General features: G+C 52.4%; 1 protein-coding gene and 1 long non-coding RNA gene across 3 annotated transcripts in view; both read left to right on the plus strand.

Moving 5' to 3' along the window:
* The first annotated feature begins 15,212 nt into the window (after positions 1–15,212).
* Positions 15,213–24,089, plus strand: part of EFNA3 (ephrin A3) — a 58,263-nt gene continuing 49,386 nt past the window's right edge. For both annotated transcript variants that reach the window (XM_081891863.1, XM_081891864.1), the window contains exon 1: positions 15,213–15,684. In XM_081891863.1, the coding sequence (XP_081747989.1) occupies positions 15,251–15,684 (434 nt within the window). In that variant the 5' untranslated portion in view covers positions 15,213–15,250. The remainder of the gene's footprint in view (positions 15,685–24,089) is intronic.
* LOC309358809 lies at positions 16,529–20,389 on the plus strand. Its single transcript, XR_014163625.1, has 2 exons — positions 16,529–19,454; positions 20,160–20,389. It is a non-coding gene; the product is annotated as an uncharacterized lncRNA (long non-coding RNA).

The raw sequence follows: 24,089 nt of genomic DNA on the forward strand, positions 1-24,089 counted from the left end.
ATGGACTGATCAATCAATTGATCAATGGACTGATCAATCAATTGATCAATGTTCTGCAGGGATGCCAAGCGATTCTCAGAGTTCTCAAAGTGTTTTAACAATCTGTCCTCTAGGGAAATCTGGGAATTGCAGCTCTAGGAATAGGGGCCTCCTGCCAACAACTTTCTGCACCCTTAACAAACTACAATTCCCAGGATTTTTCGGGGAAAGCCATGGCGGTTTAAAGTGGCATGATACTGCTTTAAATGTAAGGTGTGGATGTGACCCCAATGGGTTTTTAAAAGTCAGCATAAGCACCATACATTTAAATTGCACACCCCATGAAAAGAATCCTGGGAACAGTAGTTAAGGGTGCTGGGAATTGTAGCGTTCTAAGGTGGAAGTACAGTTCTCAGGAGTATTCAGAGTGGGGAATGTGTTTTAAATATATGGTATGGACGCAGGTGAAATCAAAAGCTGACATGTGGACATTTAACATCCTGAACATGAGTTGCCAACTGCAAGCATGTATTCAACTTTCTTTTGGGGCTCTCTGGTGCTCACATATTTCAGTGGAGAGACTACTATCGCCAGAGGTGCAATGGCATTTGGACTGGGGCGCTGCTGCTGGGGCTCAGCCTGGTCTACTCAGTTACTCTTATTTTGTGGTTATCAGTGTTTTATTTGCATTTGGTTGAAAGGAAACAATAGAACTGTTTAGAAAATTAAAACCCAGTTTTGTTTGGGACATTTTATTTGAATCAAAATGATTAACATTTAGAAAATTAGGTTTCGCTTTGTTTTTAAAAATGCGCTTTTTAATTCAAAGACGTATACCATTAAGCAGAGTGTGGCTGCACATATATACCATACATTTAAAGCACACATCTCCAAGAATCCTGGGAACTGCGGTTTGTCTAAGGGTGCTGAGAATCGTAGCTCTGTGGGGGTCAAAACCACAGTTCCCAGGCCTCTTTCGGGAGGGAGATGTGCTTTAAATGTAGGGCGTGCATTTAAAACACCCCCTCCTCCCCAAGGATCCGGGGAACTGCGGTTTGTTACGTGTGCTAAGAAATATTGTTGGGGGGTAAACTACAGTTCCCAGCGTCCTTGGAGGTGCTTTAAACGTCCTTTAAAAGTACGGCATGTTCAACAGACTCCAGGTTTTCGTCCTACATTTGTTTGACATGTTTCTCCGGTCACAGCGCTTAAGGGGCGACAGCTGGATCGCGAGGAGCCGCGGTTTGACTTCCACATCTCGGGTGCCACGCGTAGCACCTTGGGTGTGCCTCACCCCCCTTTTACGTGGACTAGGTTTCCATCGCCGGGGGGCCCCGGAGGGGGTGACGGTTTCATGCCAGGCCTGTTTGCCAAGGCCTCTTTCCCCGCAACACTCCCGCCTGCTCCTTGCAAGCTCGCTCCGTGTTTATTTATTTAATGAATAATTTATCCCGCTCTCTGCTCGGCAATCTCCATTATCACGCGCCCCCCCCTCGCCCACCGCCCGCTCTAGCTGCAATGCACCCCCAACACACCCACACCCCCCTTTGCTCCTGCCTCCACCGCCCTGTGCAATGATTTATTGAACACTGTCTATGCACTACACTGCGAGCTGTTCTGTCACAGGAAGCCACGGTTAAATATTAACCAGGGCAGGAGGAGGCAGTTCACACACACAAAGATGCAAACACACACACACACCGCAGACCTCCTCCTTATGCCCCTTGGAAACATGCCGGCCAGAGGTTCCCCAACCCTGAAGTAGGGGTACTGTGCCATGCTTCTTTTTCTGATTGAAAACCGGGACGCTTGTCTTCCGGGATGCGCTCCCGGGGTAAGTCATGCGGCCCGCGCCACAGTCTCGTCCGCCGAAAAGCGCTTTTCTTCGGGCGCATCTCGCATGGCGCCCCAAAAACGCATGCTTCTTGGTGCCGTGCAAGATGGCAGCTTTTCCCAGACAGGAGCGTGCGAGATCGCGGGAGTCAAAATGGCTGCCTCCGCCTCACACGAAGAAAGGGGATGTCCCATTTTCTCCGGGCCACTTGGCAGGTATGGGGTACCCAAGTCCAGGGTCCAGGCCCTGCCACATGAGGGAGAGATTCAGGCCACGTTCACACCCTGCATTTAAAGCGTGGTGATTCCAGTCATGGCTTCCCCCGGAGAATCCTGGGAGACGGTTGTTTGTTAAGGGTGCCGTTGTGCAGAGACCCCGATTCCCCTCACAGACGGACCAACTCTCAACGCCCTTGACAAACAACAGCTCCCAGAATCCTTTGGGGGAAGCCATGACTGCTTCAAGTGACATAGTAAAGGTAAAGGGACTCCTGACCATTAGGTCCAGTCGTGGACGACTCTGGTGTTGCGGTGCTCATCTCGCTTTATTGGCCGAGGGAGCCGGCGTACAGCTTCCGGGTCATGTGGGCAGCATGACTAAGCCTCTTCTGGCGAACCAGAGCAGCGCACGGAAACGCCATTTAACTTCCCGCCGGAGTGGTACCTATTTATCTACTTGCACTTTGACGTGCTTTCGAACTGCTAGGTTGGCAGGAGCTGGGACCGAGCAACGGGAGCTCACCCCATTGTGGGGATTCGAACCGCCGACCTTCTGATCGGCAAGTCCTAGGCTCTGTGGTTTAACCCACAGCGCCACCCGCGTCCCTTTCAATGCCATGATACAGCTTTAAATGTGTGATGCGAATGTGGCCTCAGGAGCCCGGCTTGCAGGAGTTTTTCTCTGAGGCAAGATTTGGACGCAGGTCCTCCTCAATCTTTCCACCACATCTAGACACCTGGTCCTTCTGGCGATGTGTTCCATTGTGCCACCAAAACCCCTTTGGGAAGCGTTTGGCTGCCCCTGCTCTGGGCAGTCAGTCTCCTAGTCCCCGGTGCGCTCTCCCTCTCTGCCTGATGCTGGCATCCCAGGGCCGAACTCTGCCGAGTGCCGGCAGCTTGGCACCCGTTGGCGGACCACCCCACCCCCTCCCCATTTTGTTGTTGTTGTTGTAAGCTTGGCGTTCTCCCAGAGCCAGCACGTGGAAACGGAGCCGCCTGCCACCGGCTTGGGGAAATGAATCAGAGCTGAAAAAGCGACAAAAACAACCACCCCCTCGCTCTCAGCCAGCCAAATCCGAGCGATGGCATTTGCTCCCCCCTTGGTCAGCAAAGGAATGGGCATGGGTATGGGTGGTTCCCCCGGGACCTGGCGAGGGGAGGCTTTGGGGGATGGTAGGGATCAGGAATCTGTTTGTGCCACCTTCCTACCCATGAGGAACGGCTGCTGATCAGTGGCAGAACATCTGCTTGGCATGCAGAAGGGCCCAGGTTCAGTCTCCAGCACCTCCAGAACCCGGCCGCCCTGGAAGAAACTGGCATAGAATCATAGAGTTGGAAGAGACCACAAGGGCCATCGAGTCCAACCCCCTGCCAAGCAGGAAACACCATCAGAGCACTTCTGACATATGGTTGTCAAGCCTCTGCTTAAAGACCTCCAAAGAAGGAGACTCCACCACACTCCTTGGCAGCAAATTCCACTGTTGAACAGCTCTTACTGTCAGGAAGATCTTCCTAATGTTTAGGTGGATTCTTCTTTCTTGTAGTTTGGAACCATTGCTCCGTGTCCGCTTCTCTGGAGCAGCAGAAAACAACCTTTCTCCCTCCTCTATGTGACATCCTTTTATATATTTGAACATGGCTATCATATCACCCCTTAACCTCCTCTTCTCCAGGCTAAACATGTCTCCCAAAATCGGTCGCCTTTATGTGCCTTGTGCCGTATGGACCTAGGAATGCCGGCTGCTTCATTCCACAGAGCTGTAGGAAGAGCCAACCTAGGAAGCTGCCTTCTTCTGAGTCAGACCACTGGTCCATCTAGCTCTCTATTGCATACACTGACTGGCAGCAGCACTCTTTCCAGGTTTTTCAGGCAGGGAATGACCTCAGCTTTATCAGGAGATAGGCACACAGGAAGCCACTGTATCCCGATTCAGCCCACTGGTCCATCTAGCTTAGTATTGTCTGCACTGACTGGCAGCTGCTCTCCAGGGTTCTAGGCAGCGTTCTCTCCCAGCCATACCTGGAGATGCTGGCAATCGAACCTGAGACCTTCTGCTCGCAAAGCAGATGCCCAAAGGAGCATTTCCAACCCCATCAGTCACCGTGGGTCCAACTCCGAGGGCCTTCTGGTGGTTCCCTTACTGTGAGAAGTGAAGCTACAGGCAACCAGGCAGAGGGCCTTCTCAGTAATGACACTAGTCTGGTTGAATGCCCTCCCATCAGGTGTCAAGGAAATAAATAATCACACAACTATCTGAAGGCAGTCCTGTTTGAGGAAGTTTTTAATGTTTGGTGTTTTATTGTGCTTTTACGTTTGTTGGAAGCCACCTAGAGTGGCTGGAGCAACCCTGTCAGATGGGCAGGGTAGTAATAATAATAATAATAATAATAATAATAATAATAATAATAATTATAATTTTGTTGTTGTTTAGTCGTTTAGTCGTGTCCGACTCTTCGTGACCCCCTGGACCAGAGCACGCCAGGCACTTCTGCCTTCCGCTGCCTCACGCAGTTTGGTCAAACTCATGTTTGTAGCTTCGAAGACACTATCCAACCATCTTGTCCTCTGTCATTCCCTTCTCCTTGTGCCATCCATCTTTCCCAACGTCAGGGTCTTTTCCAGGGAGTCTTCTCTTCTCATGAGGTGGCCAAAGTATTGGAGTCTCAGCTTCAGGATCTGTCCTTCCAGTGAGCACTCAGGGCTGATTTCCTTCAGAATGGAGAGGTTTGATCTACTTGCAGTCCATGGGGCTCTCAAGAGTCTCCTCCAGCACCATAATTCAAAAGCATCAATTCTTCGGCGATCTGCTTTCTTTATGGTCCAGCTCTCACTTCCATACATCACTGCTGGGAAAACCATAGCTTTTACTATACGGACCTTTGTTGGCAAGGCAATAATAATAATAATAATAATAATAATAATAATAATAATAATGTACTGTCACTGATCCAAGGCCCATGAATGCACTCGTGATGCAGGCTCCGTGTTGGGCCTGGTGTTCCCCTTCCACACAACGGCGGTGTGTTTATAACGGCATGTGGAGGTGTGTGTGCCTTTTATGTGTGTTTTCATCCGCAAGAGAACACTGTGTAGGGGGAGTTATTTCCATACATCGGCGGATGGGGGGAGGGAGAGAGAAATTCCCCCTGCTGCGCAAGGGTGGCACAGAGTGGCAGAAGGTGGTGGCTGGCACAAAGAGGCAGACAGAAAGCCAACACATTTGCAGCTCCCTGCCACAGAGCTTCAGCTGTGAATCCCATTCCTCTCTCTCTCTCCCTCTTTCTCTCTCTCTCTTCTCTCCCCCCCCCCCCCACAATTGCCTGTAACGAACTCATCCACCGTTGTCGCTGGCACTGCCCGTTCTCGCTGTCGGCACTGCTTGTGCCGTCAACCTGCCACGGTTCCTGACGGCTGCGCTGTGGGCGGGAGATCGAAAGGGGGGTGGGGGGGTTCTGCAGGCAGCGTGCCTCAATCTTGTCTCTGGTGATGTGCCAAGAGGAAGGGTGCCAGCCTCGCCGCTGCCGGAGCGCCCGTCAGTCACATCGCTCCACCGCGGTGGTAAATGGTGTACCCTGGCGGGCACGCTGAATAAAAACCAGGGAGGTGGGGGGAATGTTCTGTATCCTTGGTGCAAGCATGCTTTCCAAAGGGGGCACAAACCAGCGGTTGTGTTGCATGTGCATATCTGTGTGTACGATATGTTGGTGAGGCTTGTTTTCTGCAAAGTTGTGCAAGTTCCTGGCTGCCGTGGGTTATGTTCCTGGCTGCTATGGGATCATGTGACTCACTCACTCCAAATCGAAACTGGTGGAAGCCTCTCCCATGCCAATATTCTGTTCCATATATACGCATCTGTGTCAGACTCTGTTCTGGAGTCCTGACCTGTGAGGTCTGTCTGTCTATCCCTCCATCTATCTATCAATCACCTATCGAAAGTATTTAGTTAAACTACCACCAACCTGAGGGATGTGGGTGGCGCTGTGGGTTAAACCACAGAGCCTAGGACCTGCCGATCAGAAGGACGCGGTTCGAATCCCCGCGATGGGGTGAGCTCCTGTTGCTCGGTCCCTGTTCCTGCCAACCTAGCAGTTCGAAAGCACGTCAAAGTGCAAGTAGATAAATAGGTACCGCTCCAGTGGGAAGGTAAACGGCGTTTCCGTGCGCTGCTCTGGTTCGCCAGAAGTGGGTTAGTCCTGCTGGCCACATGACCCGGAAGCTGTACGCCGGCTCCCTCGGCCAATAAAGCGAGATGAGCGCCGCAACCCCAGAGTCGGCCACAACTGGACCTAATGGTCAGGGGTCCCTTTACCTTTTTACCACCAACCTGGATTAAAAGAGGATTAGACAAATCCAGATTCGTGGAGGAGAGGGCAATTGACTGCAACTAGCCACAGTGGCTGTGCTCAATCTCCGTGTCTGGAGGAAGCAATGCTTTCTGAATATCAGTTGCTAGGAACCTCAAGAGAAGAGAATGGTCTTGTGCTCAGATACTGCCTGGTGGTTTCCCACAGGCAACTGGTTTAGCCACATTGAGAACGGGATGCTGGATAGGCGTTCCTATCCCACATATTTCTCCGGGAAGCTCGAGGCGGCATACGTGGCTCCCCCCTCCTCATCTAATCCCTGCAACAACCCTGTGAGGTAGGTTAGGCTGGGAAGCAGCGAGTGGCACAAAGTTCAACCCAGTGAGTTTCATGACTGAATAGGGTTTCGAACCCAGGACTCGCAGGTCCTAGAGTGACACTCACCACACTGTCTTCCAGTCAAATGCTCCGCTTTCTCTGCTTTTGTAGTATTCACTGCTGTGTGTGTGTGTTCCAAATTTTTAGGGGTCAGGAGGTCTTGGAATATACAGTATTCACTTTCTTTTTAAGCTTTTACATGCCTTAGCTCTTTTGGGGTATCCTTTGGCTGTGTGCATACCATACATTTAAAGCACATAACTTCCACTGCCCACCCACCCTCGAATCCTGGGAACTGTAATTTCTTAAAGGCGCTGGGAGATGTAGCTCTGTGGGGGGAGGGGGCAAACTACAGTTCCCAGGATTCTTTTTTGGGGGTGAATCCGTGCTTTGAAATTGTTATGTACTGAAGTTCTCACCCTGGCCAGCAGGGGGATACTGTAGATAGTTATGCAAATGAAGGCTTGAAAGTGATGTTCAGTGATTGGATAGTTTAGGAAGTTGCTACAGTAACGTTGTACTGGAGCTCTCCTATATAAGCAGGCTGACTGAGCCCTTCAGTTCAGTTCAGTTCTGTTCTGGCCTCTAAATAAACAAGAGTTGTTTGAAGAATCGCTGTGTCGTCTGATATGTTCACCCACAACTTAACTGAAATGTCCTTGAAATGCAAGCCCCAGCATTTTGAGGGAGCTATATACAGATAATCCTGCTTTCAGACTGTTTTGTAATAATTGGGGTGTCCCAGACTATCTGTCTGCCAAATTCAATTTACTAGGTGATGTTCGGAGCTCCTTGATAATCCTGGTGTCTGCATGGTGTCCCAGGTGTCTGTTCTCCCTACTTCAGATCTGTTATATAAGCCGGTTCCTGACCTTCCAGTGTGGGGCAGTGGTTAGAGTGCAAGGCAAAGACTGGGAAGATCCGAGTTCGAATCAGCCACGAAGCTCATGGAGTGAGCTTGGGCCATTCGCTATCTCTCACCCTAATTCTAAGTAAATCTCTCACTTGGGTTGTTCTGTGGGTAGAAATGGTGCGGCTGAAATGGTGCAGCCCCCCCCCCAACATGTGCAGATCAGTGATTGGCAATCCTTGAACAATCTTGCAAACGACAACCTTGCAATGTCGGCCAGAATCATGAGTTGTGTCGTGCCGGAGGGGGGCGGGTGGAGGCTGTGTAAATAATTATTTTGGCTACTGCAACAGTGTCTGTGGCAGAGGTGAGACTCAAAAGAGCTGAATCTCTACATTTTGGGAGGGGGGCTGGATTAAGGAGGAAACAAACCTCTTCTCAGGCTTCCCTCTGTAACTGTCTCAAAGGTTCCTAAGCCCCAGACTGTTAGTATTATTAATTTAATTTATATACCGCCTTTCGACAGAAGTTCCCAGGGTGCTTCACCACATACAACGCAAATGTCACTACACAGCATAATATCAATACAACATAAAGATCAGAACATTTGTACGTATAATTACAATTGTAGTAATAAGATTTACAGATTCCCCTAACAGCAATGGCATTAAAAGCGCTCTGCTTTATTTGCCATGGCATGTGGCTATAGAAACTTGGTCGGAATACCTGTTTCAGATGCAGAAAAAGTGAGGTTAAAAGCGCAGCGCCTCTGAGCATGCGCAGAGTGTTTCATGGCCTCCAGCTGGAGCTTAACTTCAAATATTGCTGGACTCCTGACTCCTCTGAGCCAGCCTGGCCAGGGATAATGGGAGCTGGAGTCCAGCAACATCTGGAGGGCCACAGTGTTCCCTACCCCTGTCCTTTACCTGTGTCCCAACCACCCAGGGTTCACAGATTCAATGCGCTTATGGAGGTGTAAAGCATGAGTTGGGAAGCTTGTGGCCCTCCAGGTATTGGACTTCCAACACCCATCTTCCCTGACTGTTGGCTATACTGGCTGGGTAAGTTCATTTCGTATGTGATCCCTGATTGGTTGGGGCACGTGCCTAGGACAGGGGTGGGGAACCTGTGTCCCTCCCAATGTTGCTGAACTACAACTCCCATCCTCCCTGGAACTATTGGCCATGCTTGCTGGGGCTGACAGGGGTTGGAGTCTAAGAATATCTGGAGGTACATGGTTTCCCCATTAGGGCTGGGTGATATATTGCCCAAAACCAGTTTGAAGTCCAGATCAGGATATTGGTTTCATAATTTTGATATGTGAAGCCAGCCAATACATAGCTCTGTTCTTATTTAAGACATCATGGTATATCACAATGTTTAGCCGGTGATATACTGAGATGTTGAAAACCAGTTATCTCCCAGCCCTACTGTTTGCCTCTACATAGTTTCATCCTTATTCCAGACATTGTGATATGTTGGTATATCATGATGTTTAGCTGGTGATATATTGTGATGTTGAAAACCAGATATCGCCCAGCCCTCCTCTCCACCCTTCCTTTGCACCTCTGCAAGTGCATTTAATATGGGATCCCTAATTGGTTGGGATATGTGTCTAGGACAGGGGTGTGGTGGGAGGGGAACCCTGCAGCCCTCCCAGCTGTTGCTGAACTTCCAAACATGCATCAGGCTGAGCAGCCAGCATGGCTCAATGGTCACGGGTCGCAGGAGGTGGGAATCCAGCAGCACCTGGAGGCTTTGACAGCCCTGCTTGCGGTGTCAGCACCCGAAGGGTTAATGGCCAGCTGCCTCCATCACACACACACACACTCTCTCACTCACACAGAGCCTCTGGGACTGCTGTTCTCTCCTTGCCCCCTCCCCTTGTACCTTCCACCCCTCCTCTTTCTCTACCCACCCCCCTGCAGCCACCCTGCCCGCTCCAACCATCAGCCCAGTCGTTCAGAGCTTGTTTTTTTCCATGTTGTATTTTCTACACTTCACTTCCTCAGATGAATAATTAATTGAAGCTTTTTTTGGTCTTTCCGCGTTTGTTTCGCCAGCCTCCTCCCTTCCCACAACTCCCCACCCCCCACCCTTCCCAGCTGGGGCTACTGACAGGCATCTAAACAGCCTCCCCCCTCCCCCCTCACTTCCAGCCATCCATGCACAGACACAAACACACGACCCACCTTTCTGCAGGCGGGCAGAGGTGAGCAGCCCTTCCCCAACCATGCCTGGTGCACGCCTACGCATGCGTTGGTGGGTGAGCACGCATGCACATTTTGCTGCTCAGGCCTGTGGGGAACCTGTGGCCCTCCAAGATGTGCTTGAACTCCCAGCTCCCATCAGCCAGCACAGCCAGCAGTTGGAGTTGATGCAGGTTTCCCACAAACATCTGCTTGGCCACAGTGAGGACAGGGTGCTGGGGTAGATGGGCCTTTGCTTGATCCAGCAGGGATGCTCTTATGGGCGCTGAAGCCCATCAACATCTGGAGGGCCCCAGGTTCCCCACCCCTGTCCTTGACACGTGTCCCAACCAATCAGGGATCACATATGAAATGCACTTTGTTGTTGTTTAGTCATTTAGTCGTGTCCGACTCCTCGTGACCCCCTGGACCAGAGCACGCCAGGCACTCCTGTCTTCCACTGCCTCCCGCAGTTTGGTTAAACTCATGCTGGTAGCTTTGAGAACACTGTCCAACCATCTCGTCCTCTGTCGTCCCCTTCTCCTTGTGCCCTCCATCTTTCCCAACATCAGGGTCTTTTCCAGGGAGTCTTCTCTTCTCATGAGGTGGCCAGAGTATTGGAGCCTCAGCTTCAGGATCTGTCCTTCCAGGGAGCACTCAGGGCTGATTTCCTTCAGAATGGATCGATTTGATCTTCTTGCAGTCCATGGGACTCTCAAGAGTCTCCTCCAGCACCATAATTCAAAAATGAAATGCACTTAGAGAGGTATAAAGCAGGGATGGGGAGCCGTGGCCCTCCAGATGTTCAGGGGACTACCATCAGCCAGCACACCCAATTCAAACAAACAAAGAATTATTGCAATTTTGAAATCAGTGCTTAAAATCCGTGCAAGGCTCAGTCCACCATCTTAATTCAAAATGGTGCCCAGTTGTATCCAAAGAAAGACAAAAACCTGCTGCTTGATCTCAGGAACCATCACGCAAAATCAGGTGGCGATATTGTAAGATATCGTAAATGCAGAACGAACAAACAGTGTTCCAAAAATACAGATTGTTATTGTGGCTTTTGTTGCACCATCTATATACATGGCGCTATACCAAATAAATAAGTGAAGAAGTGAGAGACAGTTCTCTGTCCTGAGGCACTTACAGTCTAGAAAACCTCACAGCGGGAGACAGCAGAGGAAGGGGAATGAATCTGCAACGATTTCTGTTCTGAGGGTTGATTTCTTTCCATAGTGAACAAGGTCCAAGGCAGGGGGTTCCCAGCTTTTTTAGGCATGCGGGTTACAGCTGGAGGATTCTAGGGCCGGGCAATACCTGGTTTTCAACATCACGTTTCACCAGCTAAACATCACGATATACAGATATGTCCCGATGTCTGAAATAAGGATGGAGCTCTGTAGAAATGTTAGCTGGCTTCACGGTTTTCCCCACATTGTGATTTTTGCATAGTGCACGCACTTCCCATGATTCACAAAATATTGCCAGGTCAAAAATTACATCACAACTATACCCCTGCCTAAGTTATATTCTGATGTGATTAAAAACACACACACACACTCACAGAACCAAGAATGGATTTTTATGTTCTAATAAGTGGCAGGGGCAATGGAGGCAGGTAAGTACAAAGTCAGCTCTCCACAGCTGACGGTTGCCGAAGGCGGATTGCAGATTCCACCTCTCTGCTTTCTGAGCCTCTAAATGTCTGCCTCGACTTATCCCACGGTTGTCACTCATCCGGAGAGGGAGAAGTAAAGCACTGTGTAAGGCAGGTGGGGGAACCTTTGGCCATCCCAGATGTTGCGGAAATACAGCTCCCATCATCATGCTGTTTTCAGCTGTCGGAAGTTGTAGTTCAGTAGCATCCCAACCAGTCAGAGATCACATACATTTAGAGCAGTGTTTCTCAAACTAGGGTCCCCAGGTGTTGTTGGACTACAACTCCCATCATCTCTAACTAGCGGGACCAGTGGTCAGGAAGGATGGGAATTGTAGTCCAACAACAGCTGGGGACCCAAGTTTGAGAAACACTGATTTAGAGGAAGGGCCGCAGCTCAGTGGTGGAGCACCTGCTCTGTGTGCAGAACGTCCCAGATCCCAGCGTTTTCCAGGCTGAGAATTCAAACCCGAGAGAGCTGCTGCCGGTCAGTGTTGCCAGTACTGAGCTAGGCAGACCAATGGCTCTAACTCTGCATCAGGCAGCTTCCTGTGTTCCTCTTTAAACCAGCTCTCTATTTTGAACAGGGAGGACTAAGATTTTACATTAAGAACCTGCCCTCTGCCCTCTTTCCTGCTGAGTGACCCGACACTCAAATACAAGGGTGGGAGCACCCTTGAGTCCTTGCACTGTGAAAAAGAAAAACCCCCTCATACAACCCTTTCTAAGGAGTGTGATAATGAGATGGTTTTTCTAAAGGGGCGTGCCAGGCAGTGATAATTCCGCGAACAGAGAGGAAATTCATTCCAAAGGTTGCTACTCATCTCAGCAGACATGGCCTTGGCGTTTCTCGGGCAGGGCACCAACCTGGAAGGAGAGGCAGAATAGAAGGAGAATAAAGCTCATTTAAGCCAGGAAGGGAAGGCACCTTTTGGACCTGGGGTAGCGACTCTCCAGGCAACTTGGTTTGGCCCTTGAAACTGTCCACAATGGTGAACTGTCAACACACTCCTGGGCTGAAGTCTCCAGGTTTGCCTCACTCCCCCTCCAGGTGGTAGGGGGAGGGCTTGAATCTCTAGGTGGGCGAGAGTGCCTTTCACGATTATTTATTATCAAGAAGGCTATGTGTGGAGCTGGCAAGCTTCTGCTTGGCAGGATGGGTTGCAAATTGTTGCATAGACTCTTGGGGTGGGGTGTCCTGCTCCGCTCCGCTCCTTCTTCCCCTCTCCCAATTAACCTCCGTCTCCAGGACTCAGTGGAGGGAGGAAGCACAGAGAAAGAATAATCAGAGCCCCCCACAATACATCACCAGGGGCCACCCCTAGGTATCAGGTTTGGGCTCTGAAATCTCAGGGTCTGGGATACTCCTGGCTTGGCCCACAAGCTGCCCCCTGTGTTTTTGCCTGGTTGGTTTCTGAGCATGCCTCTTGCTTCTAAGGATAGTGGTTAGAGAATTGGGGGGTTGAGCATATGCGTAGAAACCAGCCTGCTGAATGATGGCAGCATTGGCCTTTGTTGCTCCGCCCCCTTTTGCCCCTGGCTCCACCCACCACAGACATGTGGCCCCCGGAAGGCTGCCCAGAAGGGAACATGTTGCTGGATTCCATCTCCCAGCAGCCAGCATAGCCAATGGTCAGGGAAGATAGGAGCCATAGACTTCACAGTATTCAAAGGGGAAAGAGGCCCTCATCCTGGGCTTCCTGCCCGGAAGCTACTCTGGTGGACCTCCGGATATTGTTGGGTTACAGTTCCCATCAGCGACTGGACAGCACGGTCATGGATGATGGCAGTTGTAGTCCAGCAACGTTCTTGGACTCCAGCTTTCATCAACCCTCAAACAGCACAACCAATGGTCAAGACTGATGGCAGTTGTTGTCTTAACAGCATCTAGAGGGCAACGGGGTCCCCCTCCTTGTTCTCCTGCCTAGAAGCTACTCTAGATATCATTAGACTGTAGCTCCCATCTGTCACGGTCCTGTCTACTGGGATTTAAGTCCCGACTGAGGACGTTGGGACCAGAGGCAAGATGGCGGGGTGGGAGCAGGAACGAGAGTCCAGAAGCCAGGGGTCTGAGGGTCAGGAAGCAGGGAGTCACAAAGTCAAGGGTCCGAGGGTCAAGAAGCAGGGAGTCAGGAAGCCGAGGTCCGAGAATCAGGAAGCAAGGAGCCAAACACAGCGAAGCAGAGAGCGTGTTGCTGTGGCAAAGAGTCGAAGGGACATGCTGACCTTATATCCCTTCCCGGCTCTTGCCACCAGGTGCAGTGAGTTACCAAGCAGCCTCACCTGTGCGGCCGCACCTTGCCTCTCCAGAACAAACTTAGGAAGGCCCCAGTCCTGCAAAGCCCTACTGGTCACAGGGCCTGGCTCCCGCACACACTCCTGACACCATCAACCCCCAGGCAGCACGGCCGCTGGTCAGGGACGATGGGCATTGTAGTCCTGAGACATCCAGAGACCACAGATTTCCCCTGCTTCAGGGAAATAGCCTGTGCTTTGTTGCTTTGCCAAGCAGAAGGGAAGGGTGGAGTCACCCTGGCACAGTGTTCCTTTCTCAGTCCCAGGCCAGCATTCGCACCTTGGCCCAGGACCTGGGGCGACATTCCTGACGCGCCTGAGCCGCAGCCATGGCCACAGCCCCAGACATGTTCAGGCAAGGGCTGGGCCCTGCCGGCTGGCGTTGATTTTCTCCCCAGTGGGCGGGAAGGTGTTGTCTGCCTCCCAGGTTTTCTGGATCGGCTTTTTTGGGGATCACAGGGAGGCCTCCCCAGTTTGCCGCATGAGACCACAGCAGCCAGGGAGGAGGTGGTGGTGGAGGAGAGTTTCAAACCTGCAGATTCTCTGCCATTGAGGACCCGGCCAACTCCATACTCCGGAGTCCATTCCAGGACATTCTTTGCTGGTTGCTTAACAGGATAGGTGCCAAGCAAACCGCACCCTTTCCCCTGGAAGCTGTGGTTCCTGATCTCAGAACGCAGGGAGGCCGGCTGCCATTCCACGAGGAAGGAAGGGGAACAGCGCTCTGCACCACCTCAGAGGCACCTTTCTCTTCTCATTATCCCTTCCCCCCGGCATAGAAACTACGTAGTTCTGCAGCTGAATATGGTGGGTTGTCCCCCCACCTCTCAGGATGAAGCCTGCTCCTAGTTCTGTTTGGGGGATGGATGGAGAGTGGGGAGATAAAAGACAACCTCCAGCTTTCTTCTAGATGTTCGCCACCTGGCAACAATTATTTCCTAAACTGTAGAGTTTGCCAGGGGCCGAGGGGGGGCTTTTCGCTCCAGCCTGGAAATTGTTGCCCTATAAACCTGACTTTCCTTCCACTTCCCAGATGTCCGGTGGCTGCTGATGGCAAGGCCCTCTGCCCATGCTCAGAGGCTGCGTCCCCGCTGGATTTCCCCAGACACTGAGCGCTGCAAAGTTGTGCCATTCAAAGGCACCTTTGCAGATAAGGTGCACTCAGAGGCCCTTTCCTTCCCCTGTTTCCACGGAATTAAAAATATTATTGATGTTTTTAACATCAGCCCCTCTCTCATTCACAAGTGAGTTCCAAGGACAAAGCCCCCGGGAAATGCTGAGGCAAAGGCACTCTGCCCATGCCCAGGGGCCTGTCCCTGTGATTTTTGACTCCGCGCAGAATTCAAAACAGCCTTGGCACAAATGTAATATTTTATATGGGGGAGAAGGAAAGGTGTGTGTTTGAAAGGGAGGGGGGTTCTCCAGATGTTCTGCGAGAGGGGGGTCTTTAAAAAGGGGCGGGACGTAGTGGCCGGACACGGACACGCCTCCCCCGCCTGTAATCGAAAGCAAAGGGCGCGCCAGGAAAGGGACCCCCAATAGATGGAGAGACGCGTCGGGCGCGCAGCGTGGGGAGCCCGTGGGAAAGATCGGGCGCGCGCGGCGTGCAGGGAGCGCGCGAGGGGGGCGGTCCCGGGGCCGGAGGCGCGCAAGGAGGAGGGAAGGAGGAGCCTCGGCGGCGCTGGGGGCTCCGGCGGCGAAGAGGAGGAGGAGGAAGACGGCGGCGGCGGCGGCTCCGATCGCCTTTGGATCTCTTTCTCGCCCTCGCTCTCCGTTCCGGCGGCTTCGCCTCTCGTGCACGGTCGCGCCTGGCGCTGCGCTGCCCCGGCCGGCGGGATGGCCGCGCTCCTGCTGCTGCCGCCGCCGCCTGCCCCGCCGCTCCTGCTGCTCCTCCCGCTGCTCTGCTTGCTGTGCCACGGCCCCGCCGGCAGCCTCGGCAACCGGCACGCGGTGCATTGGAACAGCTCCAACCCGCAGTGAGTACCGGACCCGGTGGTCTGGGGGTGGGGGGTGGGAGTGGGGTGGCAGGAGAGAGAGAGGGATGGGGGGGACACGGTGGTTTGCTTCTTTTTAAAGGGGGGTTGCTCAAGGAGAAAAGAGATCGGGCTCCGTTTGCGCCTGTATATCCCTGGACCCCCGGAATTTGCCCCGGCGCGGGAGGCGAAGGTGGGTGTTAGGCAAAGAGGGGTCGGCGGGTGAGGTGGGAGAGGGCGCGCGTGCACTGCGTAAGGGGGGGGGGAGTGGGTGTCTGGGAGGAGGGGGTGCGCGTGCACGTGGACGGGGCGAGGGCACGTGCGCGGTGGGGATCGGGGTCCGCGCGTCGCCGGAACCTGGGGATGGGGGAGCAGAGATTTAATCGAGGGGGGGAGGGAGCGGGGTTGTCTGCTTTTTGTCTGTGCGTCGGGAGAGATCCTGCAGAATATGAAGCTTCCTCTGCCCCCCCCCTTCTCTCCACCCTCTTTCCTTCCTAATCGCCCCCTCCCCCAGTCTGGCGGCTGTCTGGACTGGGACCCCAGTCTCTCTCCTCTCTCTCTCTCTCCACCCCGCAACTCACCGGCACCCCCGTCTCTCCTCGCCCGTCTCCGTCCCCCCACCGTCTGTTTCTCCCCTCTAGTTTTTGCAATTTCAGCTCTGCTCCGCTTCTTAACCCCCCCCCCCCGGCCGCCAAATTCCCCTAAATCCAGGCACCGTGGCCTCCATAGTGAGGTATGTTTAGAGAGGGGGAGCGGGGCCGTCTGCGCTTTCCGAGCGAGTTTATTTGTTTATTTCCTTGACCGTCGGTTTTTTTAAAAAGGACAATTTCTCCTTAGTTCAGGGGTTTTTTGGGGGGGCTCGATCAGACCGCGGTTGAAGGGCAACAGAGCCCTGTGTGTGTGTGAGAGAGAGAGACAACGTGACCTTTGCACCCCCGTGGGCACTACCAGCACCCAAAACTTGGGTGGCACACACTATTTTTCGGGGGCACGCTCTGCCCTTTTTTAATATAACCCTCCCGATCGAGATCTCCCCATGCCTGCTGCTACCCCCAGGACTCTCGCCACAGACAGGATGCCCAACCTTGATCATGTGTGTGTGTGGCGTGACCTATATATCCGAGCCTAGGTGTGACTCCGTGTGCCAAACCCTCGCCAGCCCTGGCACGGGTTCCCCGGCTGTTTGTGGGGCTGAGCCACCAGACTGGCAGAGAAGACACACGCCTACCGATCTGTAGGCACGGCAGATGCGGGGGGACGTCGAGCGCCCTGCTCGCCTTGCATCCCCGGAGCACCCCGTGGCACGTGCCCAGGCAGTGCCGGGGCTCCTCTGGGAACTGGGCGAGGTTTTTTTCCCCTTCCTCCTCCTCCTCCTCCTCCTAACTGGCTGCTGCTTAGCGAGAGAGAGGGAAGGCTGTGGGGTGTTTATTGCAAAGAGAACGGCAAAGTGCCAAGGGAGAATCTGTCTCTCTTGAACATTCATGCAGGGATTTGGAGTGTGTGTGTGTTTGCAGGGACGGAAGCTGCCTGATTGATGCCTAATCATTTCTCACCCCCCCCCCTATTTTTTTTTAAACCATCCGAAGCAGGCAAGGCCGGTGTTCATCCTAGCATAGCCTTCTCTGGAGTCACAGAGAGACTCGGTTGCTTCTAACTCAGTGCGGTCTACACTGGCCGGCAGCAGCTCTTTCAGGCAGGGAGATGCCAGGGATCCAACTTAGGACCACCTGCCTGCAAGGACAGAGGCTCCTCCTGCTCAGCTGAGGCCTTTCAGCCTCACCTTCTCACCCTTTCCAAAGGGGGTCACCTGCCTGACCCTTCCTTTGTAAATTTGCCAGGACACCACAAAGGAAATGGGTTGCCTGGATGTGAGTGCTTGGGAACACACACAGAGAGAAGGTGTGTAGTGTGTGTGTGTCTGGGGGGTTAACAGTGGGGAGCCGCAAGGTTTGAAAGCTGGAGGCATTAAGGGCATTCCTGCTCCATATTTTTTTGTTTTCCCAAGTGGGAGGGATCTGAGAGATATTTATCGCACACACCATCTCTTGATTCTCTTTTGTTTCAGAAGGAGCGTCATTTAGCCAGCTCTATTGACTGCTGGGCTCCGTGTTTACACGCTGGGGATAGATAGCAAGTGAGAGGGGGGTTGTACACCCCCCCCCAGTTTGCTTAATATGAGTCAGTTAGAGCTGCTTCCACCGGCCTGCCGCTTGTATTTTGAAGTGATGCTGAAGTGTGATGGGGGGGCGGTATATAATTTGGCCTATCCCTCTTTATTCATTCATGTGTGGTCCACTCAAATTCCTGGTGGACAGCAATGTTCCCCCCCCCTCATGTGGCGGGAGGCTGATTAACCAACAAAGCCACCTGATTTCTTTACAGGGCCCAGGCAGGGCCTGCTGTGTGGCAGCAATCCTTGGCTGAGGAAGACGTGGTTCTCGGCTTGGGTAGGACGCCTGCCCCCCTTTTATTTACGTGTGTAGCTCCGGGATCGAACCTCCAACGAGCAGCGGCGTTGATTCCCAAGTGCATTTGGCTTGACCGGCGGCTCGAGTGGCCCAGATCTAGAGACTTGAACAGAAAAGTGTTATTTTGCAAGGTGGGACACCTTGCCGAGTCGCCGTTTCTCTGCGTGATTCCACCCTTCGCTTTTTTTTTTTAAAAAACCAATCAATGGGGGCTTTAAGTAATAATCTGGAAATTGTAATGGCCGCCGAACAGAGCCACAGGGAGCCAGATCAATGGGGGAGTTAACAGCGCCTGTGTGTTGCATCTCTAATGCTCTGCCCATGGGGTGAAGCGGAGGAAGGGACACGGCCGCTGTGGGGAGACCAGGGTGGCAGCGTAAGTGGGTGGCGCCAGGCACAGGGCCCTAAAAATGGGTGCTGGCATGGCTTGGGAACAGGGTGACTCTCTGGAGGCCCACTCAGGCCAGCGCCTGTTTCCTACTCCCCGGTGGCATATCCGTGCCGCTTTGCGTCCGTGGCTTCCATTTTCTCTGGGACTTGGCCGTTAACCGATGCTGGGAAGGACGGGTCGAGCTTGGAGTCCACGTGTGCCTGGCTGTCTGCAAATTTCTCTCCCTCCTGCTCCCCAGTGTCTGTCCGTCCGTCCGTCCTTGGTCGTCTGGGTCTCACGCCCTCCGTTCGTTCCCTCTCCCGCGCCTCCTTTCTGTGTGCCTCGAGGGAGGACCGTCTCCTTTGAGAATGTCTTCTGAGGCGGAAGCCCAGGCCCCATAAATTGCGCCTCTGAATTGGGCGCTGGCGGGCGCCACACAATGGCGGAGCAGCGGACGCGGGGCCCTTTGCTGGGGGGGACCTCCCCACACACCCAGCCCCCTTCCTCCGGCTAAAAAGCTTTCTAACCTGGCCTGACTTTTAGTGGTTGTGTGTGAATGTGTACGTGTGTGTGCGGCGCAGGGGTGGGGGTGGCAGTTGAAGAGAGAGGATGGTTGCTAAGGAGCCGTATCAAGGGCTCAGGTAGATCTGCTCTGCAGAGCCTGACCCACAATGCACTGGGGCTGCCTTGGCGGCAGTGATGGCAGTGGTCACAACAGGCCTAGCTCACCTGGCTTGGCTTATTTCCCGCGAGGCCTCGGCACCCCAAACCAAACCTTTCCCCGCTTGGCGACGCGGACTCTTTTTTTTGGGCCTAGCCATTCGATGGTTGCCCTTGCTGGGGTGTCGGGGAAAGGCTTCGGTTTGGCTCCCTTTCCCTTCGGTCTTTACGTCCCCGCCAACTGCGCTGTGGGTGCTGGGCCCCCGCCTTTTGTGGTGAGCCGAGGCGTGTTGTTGGGGGGGCGGGGGGTCCCTGCCGCAGAGCCGAGTTGCCGGCGCGTCGGGGATATTTATGGCGGAGCAGTGCGGCAGTGTTGGTTTCACTGCAGCCGCACGCGCCGTACATAGCCTTGCGCGCCGGGATTTTGGGGATAAATTATCGGCGGAATTGGTCCTTGTGGGGCCCCGGTCACTGGGTGTTTAGACAAGCCATAAACAAACCCCCGCGAGACACCTGTCATAGGGATGAGGTTGCTCTGGAGACATTTTGACCTGACAGCATTGAAAGCTGTTCCTGTGGCCTTAGGGTGCTAAGGCTTTGAGAACAAGCGCAGTAGCCCTTCCTGGGATGGAAACGAGACGATGCCCCATTTCTTCCACCTCTGAGAAGCTGCTTGCTTTCCCCCACATCCCTGAAGAGACATTAGGGAGCATTCCTTCTCCTCCATACAAAGCTTGTTTGTGTTTATGAATATCCAGTTTTCCTCTAATTCCAACTGCTGCTGAAGCAGGTTACTCTTATTATCCAGGATCGGGGAGGGAATGAGTTTTTTGACGTCTGCCCTGTCCCCCGCCCCCAAACCCGTTTCATCAATGCGGCGTCTTACACACACAGAGAGAGAGAGAGAAAAAGAGAGAGAGAGAACGTGCCCCACTGGTCTATTTCTGCCTGCTTTGACTTATGTGTGCCACTCTCCTCAGGACCACATTTCCTGTAAACCCACAATGAGATGGAGGTTTGCCATTGGTTTTGGAGGCTCCAAGATGGCTTCAACGCTAGGTTTTTGCTCCATCACCCGTCCCATCACCTTTCAGTAACCGACATGGCCTTAGTAGATTACCCTTAGGTCGAAGAAACGCTTTGCATTTCTGGGAGTTTGATAGGTTTTTTAAAATAAATAAATAAAAATTGGCTGCAGAGTTCCAAAAGAGCCATGGTTCTTACATTTTTCTAGGCACTTGGGTGAACTGCAGCCTGGGATTTTCCCAGATCGGACATCAACACAACCCGACCCTCTCCTCCATATATTGTATTAGACATGAAACTGATGCCACCTGCCTGAGTTTGGTCTCCCATCCCTTTTATTTTTAAGTCTCTCATGCCTGCTCCGAGATTATGGTGGCGGTTGTTATTGTTGTCCTCAGACTCCCTGCAGAAAAGGTGTCCTCTGCTCCCCAAAAATCTCTGGGGTCCACTCCCCTCTTGCTTTTTAAGCAGGTCCCTGTGTCACACTGGTGTGTATCTGTGTGTTTTTCCGGACAAGGGCAGATGTGACTGGTGTGCTGATGAGCTGCAGAGCTGCTGATTGGCCCAGGATGGGCGGAGGAAAGGTTGGGAGGTGGTGGTCTTTAGAGGGTCCTGCATACAAAAGCGCCACACATCTCTCAGTCTTATTTCTCAGTCTTCAGATGAGGTTCAAACGCTCCCTGCCCCTTTCAAAACAGAGAGCCAACTGGGGTCGGTTGGGGAATAGCTTGAATTAGGAAACCTTTAAACTTCTTACCATTTTCTTTTTAAAAGACAAGCTGGCATGTTATTCATGGAAGGTTTCTAGTCCTCATCCTCTGCAAGCAGGGAACAGTGTTAGAAACATCAATAGTATGGGGGTATGTGGAACACTGGCATTATCTTAACAGGAGGGAGAAGAATACCAGCTTAAATTTTGCCACATTTTAGTGGGTAGACATCTGAGTAAGATTGTGTGTGTGTGTGTGGAAATACTCTCAATATTCTTTATGGGGCTATCAAATCTGTGTTTCGCAGCCCTGTTGAGCCAAGCGTGGGGAATCTGTGCTCCACCAGAAGTGTTGAGACTACAACTCCCATCATCCATAACTGATGGGAGTTGGAGAGCCACTGATTCCCCATCTTTGGCGCAGAGGGATTTTTTGGCGGGTAGGGATATTGCTAGGTCACATTCACAGGCTCCTCCTGTGAAGGAATTTCTACGCAGGAAATTAACACACAAACCGTGGAACGATTGTTGCAAGCTGTGTTCTCGCATGTGGATTCACACGGCTTGCGAATGTGTGCTGTGTGCTGAGCATTTCAGAGCCCATCCTCACCATCCGTTTAAAGCACTCTGATAGCACTGTGTCCCCCAGATAATCGTGGGAACTGTAGTTTAAGGGCTCTGAGAGTTGTTAGGAGGCACTCCCACATAGAGCTACAATTCCCACAGGTCCCTGGGAAGAAGTTCAATCTGTGGCGTCTTCAGGTAGCCTTGCCTATCTCATGGGCTTGTGGTGAACTGACTACAGCAGGGGAGGGATTCTTTGGCCCTCTGTATGTTGCTGGACTTTAACTCCCATCAGCCCCTACCAAACATTGCCCTTGCCCAGTGTTGATGGGAGTTGCAGTTCAGCAACATACGGAGAACCAAATGTTCCCCTTCTCTGATCTACAGGCTCATACAAGACCATTTTCCTGGTGGCAACTTGGAATCCCTTCCAGGCAATGATGCAGAGAAGCTACACAAAAGCCGGTTGTCTTCCTTTCAGACCCGCAATTATTTATACATAAAGTTGGGCAGCCAGACCAGCTATGAAAGGAGATGTTGTGGACTAGGAACTTGTGTGGACGTGCTGGTGCGGCTGGGCTCCTAACCCCATGTGCACACCGTGAGGAGGAGCTCCCTGGAGGAAAGGCAGGATTCAGATGTGATGCATATCTCAAACCCACAGAGCTTGTGTATACGATCACGGCGCTCAACACCCTGTAGCAAGGTTGGGCAGGCTGTGGCCCAGCTAGCCTGGCCAGTGCTCAAGGAAGATGGCCAGTAGCCAGGGACAATGGGAGCTGGAGTCCAGCAATGTGGTTTCTCATCCCTGGGATAGCTTAGTCGGTAGAGCATGAGACTCATAAACTTAGGCAGAAGATTCCTGCATTGCAGGGGTTTGGACCAGATGACCTCCATGGTCCCTTCCAACTCCACAGTTCTATGATTCTGTAAAATGGCTCAGGACCACAAGGAATGCCTCTCCTCATATAAACCAACCCAGACCCAGAGATCATCCTTTGAGGCCCTTCTTCATGTGCCTCCTCCACGAGAGGTCTGGAGGGTGGCAACACTAGAACGGACCTTTCCTATGGTGGCTCCCCATTTGTGGAATGTCTGGTGCCTCTCTTATATACCTTCAGGTGCCAGGCAAAATGTTCTTATTTGCCAGGTCTTTGGTTGATTCGATGGCCTTTTAAATGTGTTTGTGGGATGGGGGGGAGGGTTATTCTTTTGTTTTGACTATATATTTTGTAGTTCTTATCCTGTATTCTTACGTTGTGAACTACCCTGAGATCTTCGCCCTGGTCGCTTCTCGGCCTTTTGGCTTAGATCAGCGCCTATCATGTCCAACAACCTTTTTCCATAGCAGACGATTGCTGCAGTGTTAGAAATTAGCCAGGGGCCAGGCGCATTTTGCCGCTGGCGTGGGTCCAACTGCAACCACGTGGAGATTTCTGGATGCCAGGCTGGTGACTAGGGAAAACCAAATGTCATTTAGAAAAGAAGAAGGCTCTGGAATGTTTTCCTTGAAGCCTGAATTTGTTTTCTTCTGGATTGTTTTATTTGATGTTTTAATGTGTCGTAAACCACTTTGAGAGTTGCTCTCTAAAATGTAAAGCTGCATAGAAATGAAATGAATAAGAATACTAAGTCCAATTGCAAAAAAAACCCCCAAAAACACACACACACAAAAACCCAGCATCTAGACATTTTGTTGTGGCAACTATGACCTAGGTTTAAGGTGCCATTTGGCGATTAGTTTATATGTCTGAATTTCTAACACTGCCAACCAGATGCTTATGGGAAACCTACAAGCAGGACTTTGAGCACCACAGTGCTCTCTCCAACAGCAGACTAGTGTCGGGCAATACCAGTTTTTCAGCATCGCAGTACAGTGGTACCTCTGGTTGTGAACGGGATCCGTTCCGGAGGCCCGTTCACAACATGAAAAGAGCGCAACCTGCAGCGGCATGTCTGTGCACGTGTGGGTTGCGATTGGCTTCTGCGCATGTACGTGACGTCATTTTGCGCTTCTGCACATGCGCGAGCGGCGAAACCCGGAAGTAACCCTTTCCGGTACTTCCGGGTTGCTGCGGGACATAACCTGAAAGAACGTAACATGAGGTGTGACTGTATATCACCAGCCAAACATCTGGCGATATACCGCGGTGTTGAAAACACAAGCTGCATTGGCCTCAGCCTGCAAGGTACCGGGTGAAATTGCCACAGCTCTCACCATCCCCAGTGTTCCCCCCCCCCACTTGTGGCAGGGGTCAGTGCCGGGCTGGGGGATCCCTTGATTGCTTGGAGAGTAGTGGCAACCACACTCTCCTCAGCTGAGCAGTTAAAAGATCCAGAAGGAGGAGCAAGCTGTATTGGTGCCTCGCCAATGTAGCTTTTTTCTCCCTGTGCACAGTTATGAGGTCAGACCGTGATGTCGGCTTCACTCAGCTGTATATCGCTGGTAAAACCGCCACCGCTCCTGAGTCCCTCTGCTAGCGACGCTCCGCTGGAGGAAGTCGCTAGCAGAGGGACTCGGGAACGGTGGCCGTTTCACCAACGATATACCGCTGAGTGAAGCCGACATCACGGTCTGCTCCTCATACCGGTCCTGGGTGATATATTGATA

The sequence above is a fragment of the Podarcis melisellensis genome, assembly GCF_964234715.1.
Source record: "Podarcis melisellensis genome assembly, chromosome: 16".
Taxonomy (NCBI): domain Eukaryota; kingdom Metazoa; phylum Chordata; class Lepidosauria; order Squamata; family Lacertidae; genus Podarcis; species Podarcis melisellensis.